General features: G+C 40.9%; 1 protein-coding gene across 6 annotated transcripts; it reads left to right on the top strand.

Annotated features, from left to right (window-relative positions):
- The first annotated feature begins 64 nt into the window (after nucleotides 1-64).
- Nucleotides 65-11,809, top strand: eif4enif1 (eukaryotic translation initiation factor 4E nuclear import factor 1). 6 transcript variants are annotated; one of them, XM_073468938.1, is made up of 19 exons: nucleotides 65-134; nucleotides 1,390-1,539; nucleotides 1,623-1,696; nucleotides 3,052-3,179; nucleotides 3,288-3,562; nucleotides 3,890-4,088; nucleotides 4,194-4,354; nucleotides 5,036-5,174; nucleotides 5,610-5,786; nucleotides 6,113-6,384; nucleotides 7,084-7,158; nucleotides 7,923-8,109; nucleotides 8,538-8,626; nucleotides 8,888-9,024; nucleotides 9,674-9,755; nucleotides 9,892-10,015; nucleotides 10,120-10,434; nucleotides 10,566-10,736; nucleotides 10,834-11,809. In XM_073468938.1, exons 2-19 carry the CDS (start codon nucleotides 1,444-1,446, stop codon nucleotides 11,019-11,021), a joined length of 2,889 nt encoding a protein of 962 aa, XP_073325039.1. In that variant the 5' UTR covers nucleotides 65-134; nucleotides 1,390-1,443; the 3' UTR covers nucleotides 11,022-11,809. The 6 variants fall into 6 exon arrangements, with proteins under 6 accessions (XP_073325039.1, XP_073325037.1, XP_073325036.1 ...); XM_073468936.1 differs by having other exon boundaries at nucleotides 113-170; nucleotides 6,113-6,339; XM_073468935.1 differs by having other exon boundaries at nucleotides 113-170.
- Nucleotides 11,810-12,676: the final 867 nt, after the last annotated feature.

The following is a 12,676-nucleotide window of genomic DNA, read 5'->3' as shown; positions in this document are numbered from 1 at the left end:
GGTCCTTTAAGAGTAAGGGATGCTTGCAATGCACTCCTAGACAGTCCATGAGGGCGGAGTGTGACGATAACACAAAGCAGCACCAAAGGACGGCTATGACAGAGCGACAAATCGGGCAAACCCCACGACAATAAGTAGCTGCCCCACACATTGCCTCTTGAATGTTCTCGGTTAAGTTTATATTATACCTCCACAAAGCAAGTTTGATTTTTTTATAACGTTTATATAGTTCTGGGTTATAGTTCTTTACTATGATTTGAATATTTAAATGCAACACTGCCGATGCACCCGAGACTATTTTTAATTCTACAAAGGCGCGATGGGCACAATGTAATCTTTCCTAGGACCTTCTTAAAGCGGTGATCAGATGAAAATTGCTGCTACGACTTAGAAAACAGAGAAAGATCAGACAATTATTTGAGATTACAAAGTCTCCGTGTAAATTAATTAGTTATTTAGACCTGTGTTATTGTGTTTAGTTACCCCAGTAAACTGTGCGTCTGCTGAAATCACTGCAACAACTCAACCGGCTTGAGATTTGGTACTTGCTGGGTGGGCATTATCCCCATTGCCCAGCTAGTTAGCTAGCTAGCTTGAGGTGCTAGGTTTGCTAGCTAGCTAACTAACGTAAAGTGCCGCTGTTTGGCCGTTAGCAACCAGGATTCCACGCAGCTTTCTAGCTGAGTAAGTTGGCCGTTTGTGTTTTTCTAAATGTATTAGCTAGCTAGTTAGTACAAATGTTAGACCACGAACGAGGTATACTGTTGGCTACCTGTGTGGGGGGCGCTAGCTTAGCTAACCCTACACAAATGTGTAGGCTAATTGTTAGCGTCAAATGTCTTGTAACTCAGCGAAGACATGATTCATTAGGCAACATGTTGTTTAATTTACGTCAACATTTTGTAGAGGTTCTTCAAACATCTTCGTTAACAATCTAGCCACTACAGGCTATGTGTCAATTAACGTAAACGCTTGGTAAATGATTGTAATTGACTAGTGACTAGTGTAATGCCAGCGGTCTCGGCTGTTGTCAATTAACTTGCTAATTAGCTAGCAGCTTTTGTTAAAGTTTACACCTTGAGGTTAGCTCGACGTAAGGTGGGGTTAATTGTTAATTTGATGATAATTTCTGGTTGTAATCATGTTTGAAGCTAGGCCACTTCTGTTTTGTTAGTTTATTTTTCCCCCATTCAAGTTTAAAATGTCATCAGCTCTTGAATGACGCAGTGTTGCTGAGTTAAAAACACTTTGATCAACACCATTGATTTATTGATTAACATCAACTGAACCTTTTAAGGCTACATTGTCAAGGCAAATCAAAATTAAATCAATTAGAGCAGCTATTGTCATGCTTGATTAACTTGCAGACGTTAACTTTGTGTCTATCAGGTAGAGAAGTCACTGCTGGCCTGGAAGCTGTTTGTTCTGCGTCTGAAATCAGTCATGGAGAACGATGCTTGTGTGGAGCAGAAAAATGGCGATGCTGCTGTGGAGGAAGTTAAACAGCCAGCAGTCACGGCTCCTTTCAGATACACCAAGGTGATGAAAAACTCCAATATAATTTAGGGGGCCACACAGAGTCTTTGCTACCACGAATTAACCATGATAAATTATTTTTACAGGAGGAACTTCTGGAAATAAAAGACCTGCCAGTTTCCAATGAAAGACCAGATTGTCTCTCTGAGAAATATGACAGGTAAGGTTTTATTTCCTTTTACGTAAAAATCCATTCCATAAGTAATCCACAGTATAGTATTCAGACATTACCTGAATAAAACGTGAGTCAACAAGGGAAGGATTACTAATCTTGTGAAATAAGACACTTTAGATGAACTGCATGACAAGTTTTTGGCTTCTCTTTGACAGCGATTGGCTGAATTAGGTGTCTGGTCATAGGTATGGAAAGCATCAGCATTTGTTCTGAGCCTACAACACAAGTGGCTTTTATTGGTCAATCAAGAGCTTTGTCTAATTGTATGTGCTGTCTGAAGTGTATATGATTACTTTGAAGTAGCGCTTGGTTGGCTCATGAAAAACATGCAAACAGTTCACAAACTTTCATGATATTTGACAGTAAAATCTATAATTCGGTGACCTGAATCTACAGGACCTTACGTAGTCACATTTACTGCAGTCTTGAATCGAAGTGCAAATGTTTTAGATCCTTGAGGAAATATTGACCAAATACAGTGCTGCTGGTGGCTGGCAAACAGTGGGTTCTGCTAGATGTTTTGATTTCTTCACTATAGAGAACAGCAGCACATGTAAAACAACTGCTTGGTCTTCAGATCACTCGGTTTTTGTGTTTTTCTTTTAGTCTTGGGTTTTGGGAAACACTAAAGGACTTTTTTTTTCCTGCCATTTTTTTTTTATTTTTTATAGACCAAACAACTAATCAGTTAATTGACAAATTAATCGTAAGATCAGTTGATGAAAATGATTGTTGAATGCAGCCCTGCTGTTGGCTTGAGCCAAATGTGCAGTGGTTGTCCAGAAGTGCAAGAATTAGACTCCTTCAGAGATTTTTACAAAAAAATCCTTTGCCATTGTCTTAGAAGATGTCTTTGGCATATTCTCTACAGCACACTTTTAAAAAATACATTCTGTATGGATTGCATTCAGTTGTTTACTGAATGGCTGTCAATTCTACAGTCTTGCTGTTTTTCATTCCAGGTATTTAATCACAGAGGGATACTACATGGGATGATAGTTGGTATGATAAAAGTTCAAAGATAAAGGTTGAAATCCACGGTTATAGTTGGTTTTAAATGTTGGCAATGCCGACTTGATGTCGTTGTTCGACGGTATTGTTGGTCTTTCTAATGCTCAGAAGAAGACAATAGTAGACACTTAAGCTGTGCCCTGTATGTATCCTTTTTTGTTCCTGTTATAAGCCTCGAGTGGTTTTTTTTTATCATGTAACGTGTAAAATCATATTTTACCCATTTGATGTTTTTGGTCTTTGGAATCATTTTAGACAATTGTCTTTTAGTTTGAAAAACATGAAGAGCATTTCTTTTAATCGTGGGTTCAAATGGTGTTTTGATACAGTGATGGTGTCTGGGACCCTGAGAAGTGGCATGCCTCCCTGTATCCCACTTCAGAGCGTAGCTCTCCAGTGGAAGGTTTTAAGAAGGAATATGTGGATGATAGAATTCCTTTGAAACGAAGAATCCCAGGTAAATGTCATAAAAAATCATTGAATTATCTTAATGTCTGTAGGAGGGTATTCAGGAGTTTTTTTAAACGTCTAAAACTGAGCCTGTTTAATGCCTCCTTATAATTAGATCCTCGTGAGCGGTTAAAGGAGGATGATCTGGATGTCATACTGAGCCCACAACGACGCAGCTTTGGAGGTGGATGTCAAGGCAACGCTGCACTTGCACCCCACATTCGTCGCCCAATCAGCCCCCTGGAAAATAAGGAGAACGAGAGTCTCCGTCTGGGAGCTGCACGCAGAATTGGCAGTGGCCGCATAATTGCTGCTCGAGCCTTTGAGAGAGAAGCTCGTGCGGAGAAAGAGAGGGAACGTGAGAGAGACTTCAAGGATAAAAGATTCAGGGTTGGTGTTCATTGCTCCCAGCCCATACATATCTCTTGAGTTGCTAAATGCTTATTAAAGTAGTATTGCCAAGAAAGAGTTGTGCAAAATTAAAGCGCAAGAATTTGATTTGGATCACTCATCTGGTTTTACTTGCATATCATAAAAGCACACATTTACTCACTACTTAGTGAAATTAGGAAGATGCTGCTCTGAGTAAAGAGTCCTGCTTTATCAGGGCAGTTTCTTCATACAAAGAGTTTATTTCAGAATGGTCCCATTCATTTAAACTACTTTGAATGCAGTACAAACAGTAATTTTATGTTTGTCTTGTCTCATCCTTTGCAGAGAGATTTTGGTGACAAACGTGTGTTTAGTGAAAGAAGAAGGAATGACTCCTATGCAGAGGAGGAGCCAGAGTGGTTCTCTGGAGGTCCTACCAGCCAGTCTGAGACGATTGAGCTCATTGGATTTGATGACAAAATCCTGGAAGATGATAAGCGCAGGTCCAAACGATCAAGGAAGCGGACAGAGTCTTTAAAAGAAGGCATGTCAAAAGCCTTGGTCTTCAGAAATACAGCACCATAATGCAGTTTATACCCTTTTTTTCATGTTTTAATTTCTGATTAATGATTTAATTTTGTGTGCACAGCTGTGGAATGTAATGGTGGACAGGCCGGAGAGCAAGACGTTGGGCAGTCCTCCGCTGATCAGGAAGTTCCCCACCCTGATGTTCTACCTGAGCAGTCGACGGGAGACTTTGACTTCAATGAATTCTTCAATCTGGAGAAGACCATGCCAGGACTGGCCTCTGTAAGTACTGGGGTGCACTGTTTGGGTTTGTTGGTGTTTGTTTTTTTTAAGGTGTAACATCACAGATGGGATGGCATCTTTAACTCCCTTTTTCCTTTTATGCATTTTCTACTTTAAGCTTAACAGTAGAGGTTTTCAGTTGTGCCTCCCCCTCACACTAGATAGCTTTTTTCACAAGTTAATATAGTCATAAAGAATATTTTAGAGGATAGATTTGACATTTGTGGCACAGTTTCTAAACAAAGAATCTGCCAATGCTTTGTGTCAGCACAAGATTACCTCTGCTGCACTGGCTTGCTCTCACTGAACTTGCTCTTTGGTGGTGGGTGTTTTCACTGAATGGTCAGTGGACTACTGCATGGGGTTAAAAGGTATCAACAATCCAAATTTATGCCCATCATTATAGCCACAGTACACCTGCTACTAATTAGAAAACCTAAGTTAACCAGTCAGCAGACTCAATAAGAAAGTTGTGTACTGACTGGTTTGTGGCAATAAATCAACACAAGCAAAACGGCAGTGCATTCAGTGCTACTGCACTCAATCTTCTAGCACATTTTGTGCTAAATCGATGGAAAACGCCCTGTGAACGTAAGTGCCACCTTTTGTCCTTGTTCTGTTCGGTCTGCCGTGTATTGTGTCTCCCGCTCTGTCTCAGCGGCGCCTGTTTGTGTCTCACAGATGATAGAGGATGTCTTGGGGGAGGGCCCTGTGTCGGCTAGCCGCTTCAGTCAGTGGTTCTCCAGTAACATGAGCCCCTCAGGCAGCCGGTCCAGCAGTCTGAGGTCCACTCCCCACGAGGAGCTGGAAAAACTTGCAGGTAAATGATTTGATTTCCCAGAATGAGCCATTTCTTGGCACATGTTGGTATGAAAACTTCAAGATCAGAGGCCTGTTTATTATAAGTGGGTTTAATGAAATATAAGGTTAACTTCTGCATGTTCTTGATTTTAGGCCAGTTATCCAGATAATTTAGTAACGCTGCATCAAGGAACAAGCCAGTTGAAGTACATTCAGGCCAAAACAACACTGAGCTTTAGTGTTATCTTATATTTATTTAAGAAGCCAATCTTGAGTGTACTGGAGTCTGTGGGTAGGTTACAATCTTTAATCTTTGTCAGCACTAAGCTGCTGATTTACTAGGTCACTCTCCAATGCTGACTAGCATATTACATATTTGTAATGTTTATGCCCCCAAAACACAGTTCTTTGAGTGTCTGTGAAGGATTTCTTATCTTGGTTTGCTCCTCTGAAGGGCTCGAAACGCATAGCACGTCCCCTGGCCACGGCCCTGCTCCATACTTCACACCTATTCAATCATCGGAGTGCAAGGAGAAGGTGGACATCCTGGAACTGCTGCACAAGGCCAAAATAGACCTGAAGCCTCTTCTTTCCACATTGTCAGTGAACAAGGCTCGGCTACGGGAAAGCAGTGAGTGCCATAAATGCATTATTAGATGGGTAATGTTTTTGGCTATTCCAGTGAAATGAATATCTGACTAAACTCCTGTATCTGAACACTCGCTAAGGCCTTCTCTGTTCAGGCATCTGAGCTTACATTTCCTGCCTGTGCGTCTCAAGTATGAGTCTTCATCCTATTGGAAGTCTTCTCTAAACTCTATATTGAGTTCTTCATTTGTTGTTTAATTTTTTTTTTTTTTTTTTTTTTTTTAAATTTAGCTTTTATTTGAAACACAGTGCATGTCTTTTGTTTTGAACAGTTCTACATAAAGTTAAACTGTATAAATCTGTCCCCAGCCAACTGTGGAGCGGTACTCTCGCTGGAGGAAGTAGAGGGATCGATGAAGGGGATGAAGCTGGGCTCAGAATCACAGGTGCGAAAGGTGCCAGCTCCCCAGAGGGGAAACGGCACACCTTTCATGGCTGAACATTTAGAGGAGGCTCTAACCGGTGGCTCCAGCACCCGTCCACACTCGCGTGACTCCGACATGTCAGCCTTTAATAAACTGGTCAGCAGCATGAAGGCAAGTGGAACTCTGCCAACTCACCCCAAAACCAATACAAACAATGTAAGTATTCTTGCCATGTGTTTTTTATTGATATTGACCAGACTTAGACTGGATAACTACCAACAGTTTGCATGTTGCAATGAAACTGGTAACTTCATACAAATCTGTCCCTGTGTGATGCTGCATGCAAGCTTTTTAAACTATACATGATTAACCCACTTTCATGAGTAGACTAGAAAGTGATGGGCATAAATTTGTATAACAGTTTTGAGGTGTTTTCTTCTATTTTTTTTTTTGGTTTGGTGTTTTTTTTAATTGTTATGGTGCATGAAAAAATGTCCTGCAGACGTCCTTTTTATGCAAGTCAGTGTCTGAATTGGTAATCTGGTTTTATTTCTGTACTGAGATGAGAGTAATTAGACGAATGCTCGGTATTGACAATACATTTAACCAAAGGCATACCTGACTTGCATGAGGGACACTTTGATTGCAAGTGGCATGTACAAACTCATTTCAGTGGGCCTGCAGTGTTGCAGTTTAAAGAGGTTTCACCAAATTCTGTACTTGATAAATGTCCAAATTTTATATCTAGTGAGCACTGATATTTAAAGGGCCAATTTGTCTGCCATTTTCTTTTTTTGATGACCTTCAAAATGCCTCCCAAACACTGTACATTCACTGGGATGGATTTTTACAAAGAATTAGTTATTTTTGGTTGCATTGCAACTGACACAAATTCTTTCTCCCTGTACAATGCAGCAGCCTTCAGACCCTGCTGTGATGGCCGTGTCTGAAACTCCGGTGCCCGCTCAGCAGCAGAAAAACATATTTCAGGTGTGTATGTTGACCATCTTCTCAGGCTGATGCTAACAAATGTTTAGTCTAAGCAAGTGATCGTCACATGGCCTTGTGCAAACTATTTTCAGTCTCGGGAGGTAATACAGATCTCTCGTTTGTGATCAGGTGGTGGTGTGTCATAATCATTACAGGATTAAAATATTTTTTTGGAGCAGATGGAGAGTGTAAACTGAACTGCAGGGGGGAAAGGGAACCTGTATTGATCTTTTCATTAGAGACTGCTCATTAATTTGTGGTACAATCATTCTGCTGCCTGTGTTGGATTCCTTCTCATTTTAGTGTTTACTGTCTCCAGTTTCCAATCTGTGCTGTCCTCTGCTCCCTGTCAGATCAGGGTTTAAAAACAAAACATTAATGAGGATGTGGAGAGTTTGTCTTCTCGGCATGGTGGCAACGCCACCAGGTAACAGTTGGGTGCTGATGAATTTGTATCTAGTTGTTGAAAATGCTGTTTTGAATTCTGACTTGTTTGTCTGATTGCAAGTCCCCTGCTGGGTAGATGACAATGTGCACTACCAGGGCCAGACTTGCGAGCCCTTCAGTGGTACCACATGTTATGAACTGTGTAGACCCTCAAAATTGGTCTCCGTTGACAAATACAAGGTGTGGGAATGCTGCAGCATCCCAATAGATAACACATCATTACTTAATCCCACATTTCACGAACAGTTAAATCTAACTGCCAGACCAATAACATTATAGTGAATTGGGACTTAACTACGTCTGTGCTTGTATCGTAGGAGCTCTTGGGAGGTCCTGCTCGTAGTGGCTCCCCTACACTACTTGGGAATCTGTTGGGCAGCTCTGATGGCCCAACGACCTCTGCCCCATTACATGGTCTACTACACAAGGGCCCATCACCCCCTCTGTTTCCACAGAGGGCACCCTCACCTGACTACTTCAACAGTCGGTTGCAGCCTTCAGCAGGTAAGTTCATCACAAAGCCATACTGTTTGGACTTTCTCTTTTTAATCATTACGCCTTACCCACAGATTTCATGATTGTATCATCAGAAAAGAATTGGGATTCATGTGTTTTAATGAAATGTTAGTGCTCAGTACTGGCTCAAATAATTTATTAATCATTAAATTTCCTTCGATGGATTTTCGTCATCACCACACAGTTGAATGCTTTATATGTGAAGCAACAGGAGGAAGTGTTAATCATTGTTAAGCTACTGTCCAAACTTAATAACAGCTCTGATGGCATGGCACTGAGGCCTTCTGTGAGCAACAAAGAGTTCAGCCTCAACATTCTACATCTTTAGTTTTAATATTTTTTTTTTTAGTTGCGTTGATGGTGTTGGTCAGACGAGCTGGATCATTTAATAGTTTTTCTTCCTCTCCATCCTCAAGGTTTTCCTGTTGGTCCTCAGCCCATGCTGCCAGAGCAGTTTGCTGATATACACAGGTCTATCAGCCCTGGATCACTTACACCGCAACAGGTAACTTAAATGTCTTGACATGTTGGACTTCAATTAAAGTAAATGCATGTAACCATTCTCACCATACCAACCTAGCATATCACCCAAAATTCCAAGCTACCTCACAAAAATCTTTGTTTCTAGCTTTCCTTTAAGCTTCATGGACAGATATATAGGTTTTTTGTTTACTTTATAATACGTTATATTTTAAGAAAAGCAACACTTATCACCTTCAGGTATCAGTCGTATATCTCTTCAGTTGTTTGTGTTTTGTTTATCCAGATGAGGGCGCTCTCCATGCCAGTGAATCAGGCAGATTTTGAAGCACTGGCATTCCAGCAGGACCTTGCTCTACATGGCCACCACCACTCATTCCAGTCCGGCTACAAGCCACCGCAGGATAAATCTTTTCGAAATAGGTTAGGTTTTTTTTTTAACATTTTAAAATACAGAATCATGCGTATCAATGCTGAAAGAATTAGTTGTTTTTAATGTGATTAATGACCCCTGAGTTATCAGTGATCTGTGTCTTGTGAAGAGGGCATTTGTATTTGGGTACTTTAGAAACTTTAATGATGTGGCTTAGTATGCCACATGTACTCATGTACTGCTTACAATAATTGTTTTTGTTGTTTACTAAAATATCCTTGACAATCATGAAAAATATTATGCTACTTACTGGCATATATTAGGGCTGGGCAATGAATCAATACTTTAGCTTTATCATGATATCAGACTACATATCGTCTTGGATTTTTGATATAGTGATATGGCTTAAATGTTCTTTTTCTGGTTTTAAAGGCTGAATTTAAAGTTAAGTGGTGTCATTTTCTGAACTTACCAGACTGTTCTACTTGTACTGATAGTTGCCTTTACCCACTTTTGCTTTTGAGGAGATTTAAAAATATCAAGATGTGTCATGTATCGTGATATAGCCTAAGAATATTGCAATATTATTTTAAGGCCTGGCCCACATCAGTTTATTGAATGGATGCACTCAAACGAGATGACAAAATGGATATTTAGCATTTGACAGTTACACATGGCTGATTTTCTTGTAATCCACAGACTGCAGCGTACAAATCGCTCCCCTGGTCCAGGCCCACAGCCTGCTGGAAGAAACTCTCCAGGCAATGCCGTCACCAGCATGGTGAGCATAAACTTTATCCTCCCAGCTGCCATTGCTCTGAATTGTCATGTAAAGTTAGACTCTTCATAATTTTTGTATGGCTAGTATTAATGTTTTTCTATCTTTTTTTTTTTCATTTTTATTTGTTTTACTTCAGTTGTCTCCGTCATTTACACCCACATCAGTGATTCGCAAAATGTATGCGACAAAAGATAAAGGAAGAGACGAACCATCGAGTCGTTCAGACAACAAGGAGGAGGCAGCTGCCCACTCTCAGGATGGTACAGAGGATACAATTACCCACAACATCTTAATTTGAACTTTAGCTGACTACCTAATCAACTACAGCACTGTAACATTGGCAATTGGGGTTATGTGATTACAGACAGCAGCTTGCCAAATCTATACATGGAAGTGATGGACGGGAATGCAGTCCACTCGGGAGGAGTAAAGGCCGGCTCGCAGACCCTACCAAGTAAGGACCAGGAGCGTCTCAGGCCTGGCTCTGCTGGACACCATACATCCACCATGGCACCTCCAGGACCCTCCTCATCTTACCCTCGTCCCATCTATCCGGTACCGCTGCTATCCCACGTACCCATGGTGCGGCCTCCTCCCCAGCTCCACCCTAATATGGTTCAACGAATGCTGGCGCAGGGTATCCAGCCCCAACAACTTGGACCTGCTCTTGTGCAAGCAGGTTAGCCTTTTTCTTCACATTCTAATCTTTTGTAAAACGTATTTATATTAGACTGTGATGGCTTTTAGTGAAATTGACCTGATGTGCAACCTTGATGATGTCTAATGGAAGTCTTTAATTTTACACACCAGGTATATTTCCACCACATGTTGATCTTGCACAACTTCAAGGCTTGCCTCCCGCCCTGCTTGGACAACCGCTGTACCCTCTAAGTGCAACAGGGCATCCACTTCTACCTCCCAGAGCCAATACTCAGATGCAGTTAGCAGTAATGCAGCAGCAACTTCAGCAACAGAGACCAAGTGAGTGGAGCTAATGTATAATATTATGAGACTGTACTGACATTTGCTAGCAGCGGTGGTATTGTTCCCATTTTATGTATTTTCTGTCTCCCTGCAGTGCATCCAGGTGTCCCAGGCCCTCAGTCACAGAGCCAAGGCCCTCACAGGACAAATGGATCCCAGCGACATGGGGGCAGCCCCCCTCTCGGCCTCGCCAAGTGGTTCGGCACAGACGTGCTAGAACAGCCACTCCCCTCCATGCCAGCCAAGGTCATAAGTGTAGATGAGTTGGAGTTCCGGCCATAAGAAAACTGCTGGATAGCAAGATATTTTTTTTTTTTTCTTTTTGCCCATCTCCACCTCCTCCTACCATAAAAATGTGAACTTTAATTTGAAAGACAGTGCACAGACCTGGACAGTCTAACCATGCCATGCTTTGTCTTCAACCTTGAAGTCACTGCTTTTGAAGAGGCTTGTCGGCAGTAATGGGAAGATGAGTGATGGCGAGAAGTTTTGACGACTGAGTGAATTTTTTTTTTTTTTCCTTTTTGTATTCGGCTCTGCGCAGTAAATAATGTATAGGCCCAATTGTACAGACCTTGGGAAAGAATCTTATTCTCCCTGTATATAGCTATTTTTCTTTTTCTTGGTATGGGGGAAGCTGAAACTGTCTTGCAGCTCATCTGAAAACTGCGAGGGACAAAGTCACCAAGAGCTGGTAGCATTCCTTTGTCTTGTCCAACTTTAATTTCCCCCTGATGCTCAGAGAAAGGGCTACTGCTAGAGAGAAATGTTGGATTGTGTATACTGTACCCTTCCTGTGTGGCTAGTGGCCCTTTTTCTGTAGATGTGACTGGCTGGAGCATTTCAAGACTACTCCAGGGGATGCAGCTAGAGCTGGTTGTGCCTTTTTTTTGTTTTGTTGTTTTCCTTCCTTTTTAACTGTATCCTCTCATATCCAACCTGTCACTAGGGGGGGCAGCACTGCTCACATTGTCAATTTTTTGAGGGTGGTTGGGATTCAGTTTGTTTATGTGCTATTAAGTTATAAAAAGCACAAATAGAATTAATAAATAAAATTCAGTAAAACACGATTTGCTTAATTGTTTTAATGCTTTTGTTTTATTTATGTACTGAATACATATCTATCTATAGATATATATACATATGTAGATATAGATATCTATATATAGATATCAATCACACATACACACACAGTCAGCCCAGTGTAGCTGTGAACTCTAAACAGAGCGCAGTCTGTTTTCTACTCTCTATTGACTGTACTTGCCAGGAGAATTGCTGAAGTTTGCCTTTGTAATCTCATCCAACATGTTTGTCAAAATAGTTTGTAATAGTTTGTAATAGTTGTGCTGCTTGAGGCATTTAACTGAGTTCTTTGTTTATTTAAAGTTTACAGTCCAATGCAGAGCCAGGCTGATTAATTGGCCAGGATATCTGCTTCTTCTGATGCTGGCATATTGCAGATATCGTGGCATTGGCGAGTATGTGTGGGCCAGTAATTGACAAGACATGTTGGTGCAGAAATGTCATACATTTGAGGTATTTTCAACTTTTAAATGCACATCATCGTCGTAATTATTTAATAATCACATCTAATGAATCCTTATTGTTTCTGTTATGTGGTTTTAAAAACATAACGGACATGATCAAAATTAACGAAATGATATCCGGCTCTAGTCCAATGCAATAGGCTGCAATATATCTCATCGTAGTGAAGCATGTAATCTTCAATAATTGACTCTTTCAGAAAGGTGTTTATTAAGGTGGTAGTGGTTGAATGGATTGTATTAAAGTTTTTAATATTCTGCCCCCTTATTTACATAGCAGGGATGCTCAAACATTTTTCCCTTGGAGGCCCAAAAGCAAACACACCTATTGTACTGTATTAAGATGCAAAATGACACTAGGATCCAAAGTTTCCTTAATTGACTGACTTCTTG

This window comes from Pagrus major, chromosome 6 (assembly GCF_040436345.1).
Source record: "Pagrus major chromosome 6, Pma_NU_1.0".
NCBI lineage: Eukaryota > Metazoa > Chordata > Actinopteri > Spariformes > Sparidae > Pagrus > Pagrus major.
The sequence above is the reverse complement of the archived record's forward strand: the minus strand, read 5'-3'. Positions and strand labels throughout refer to the sequence as shown.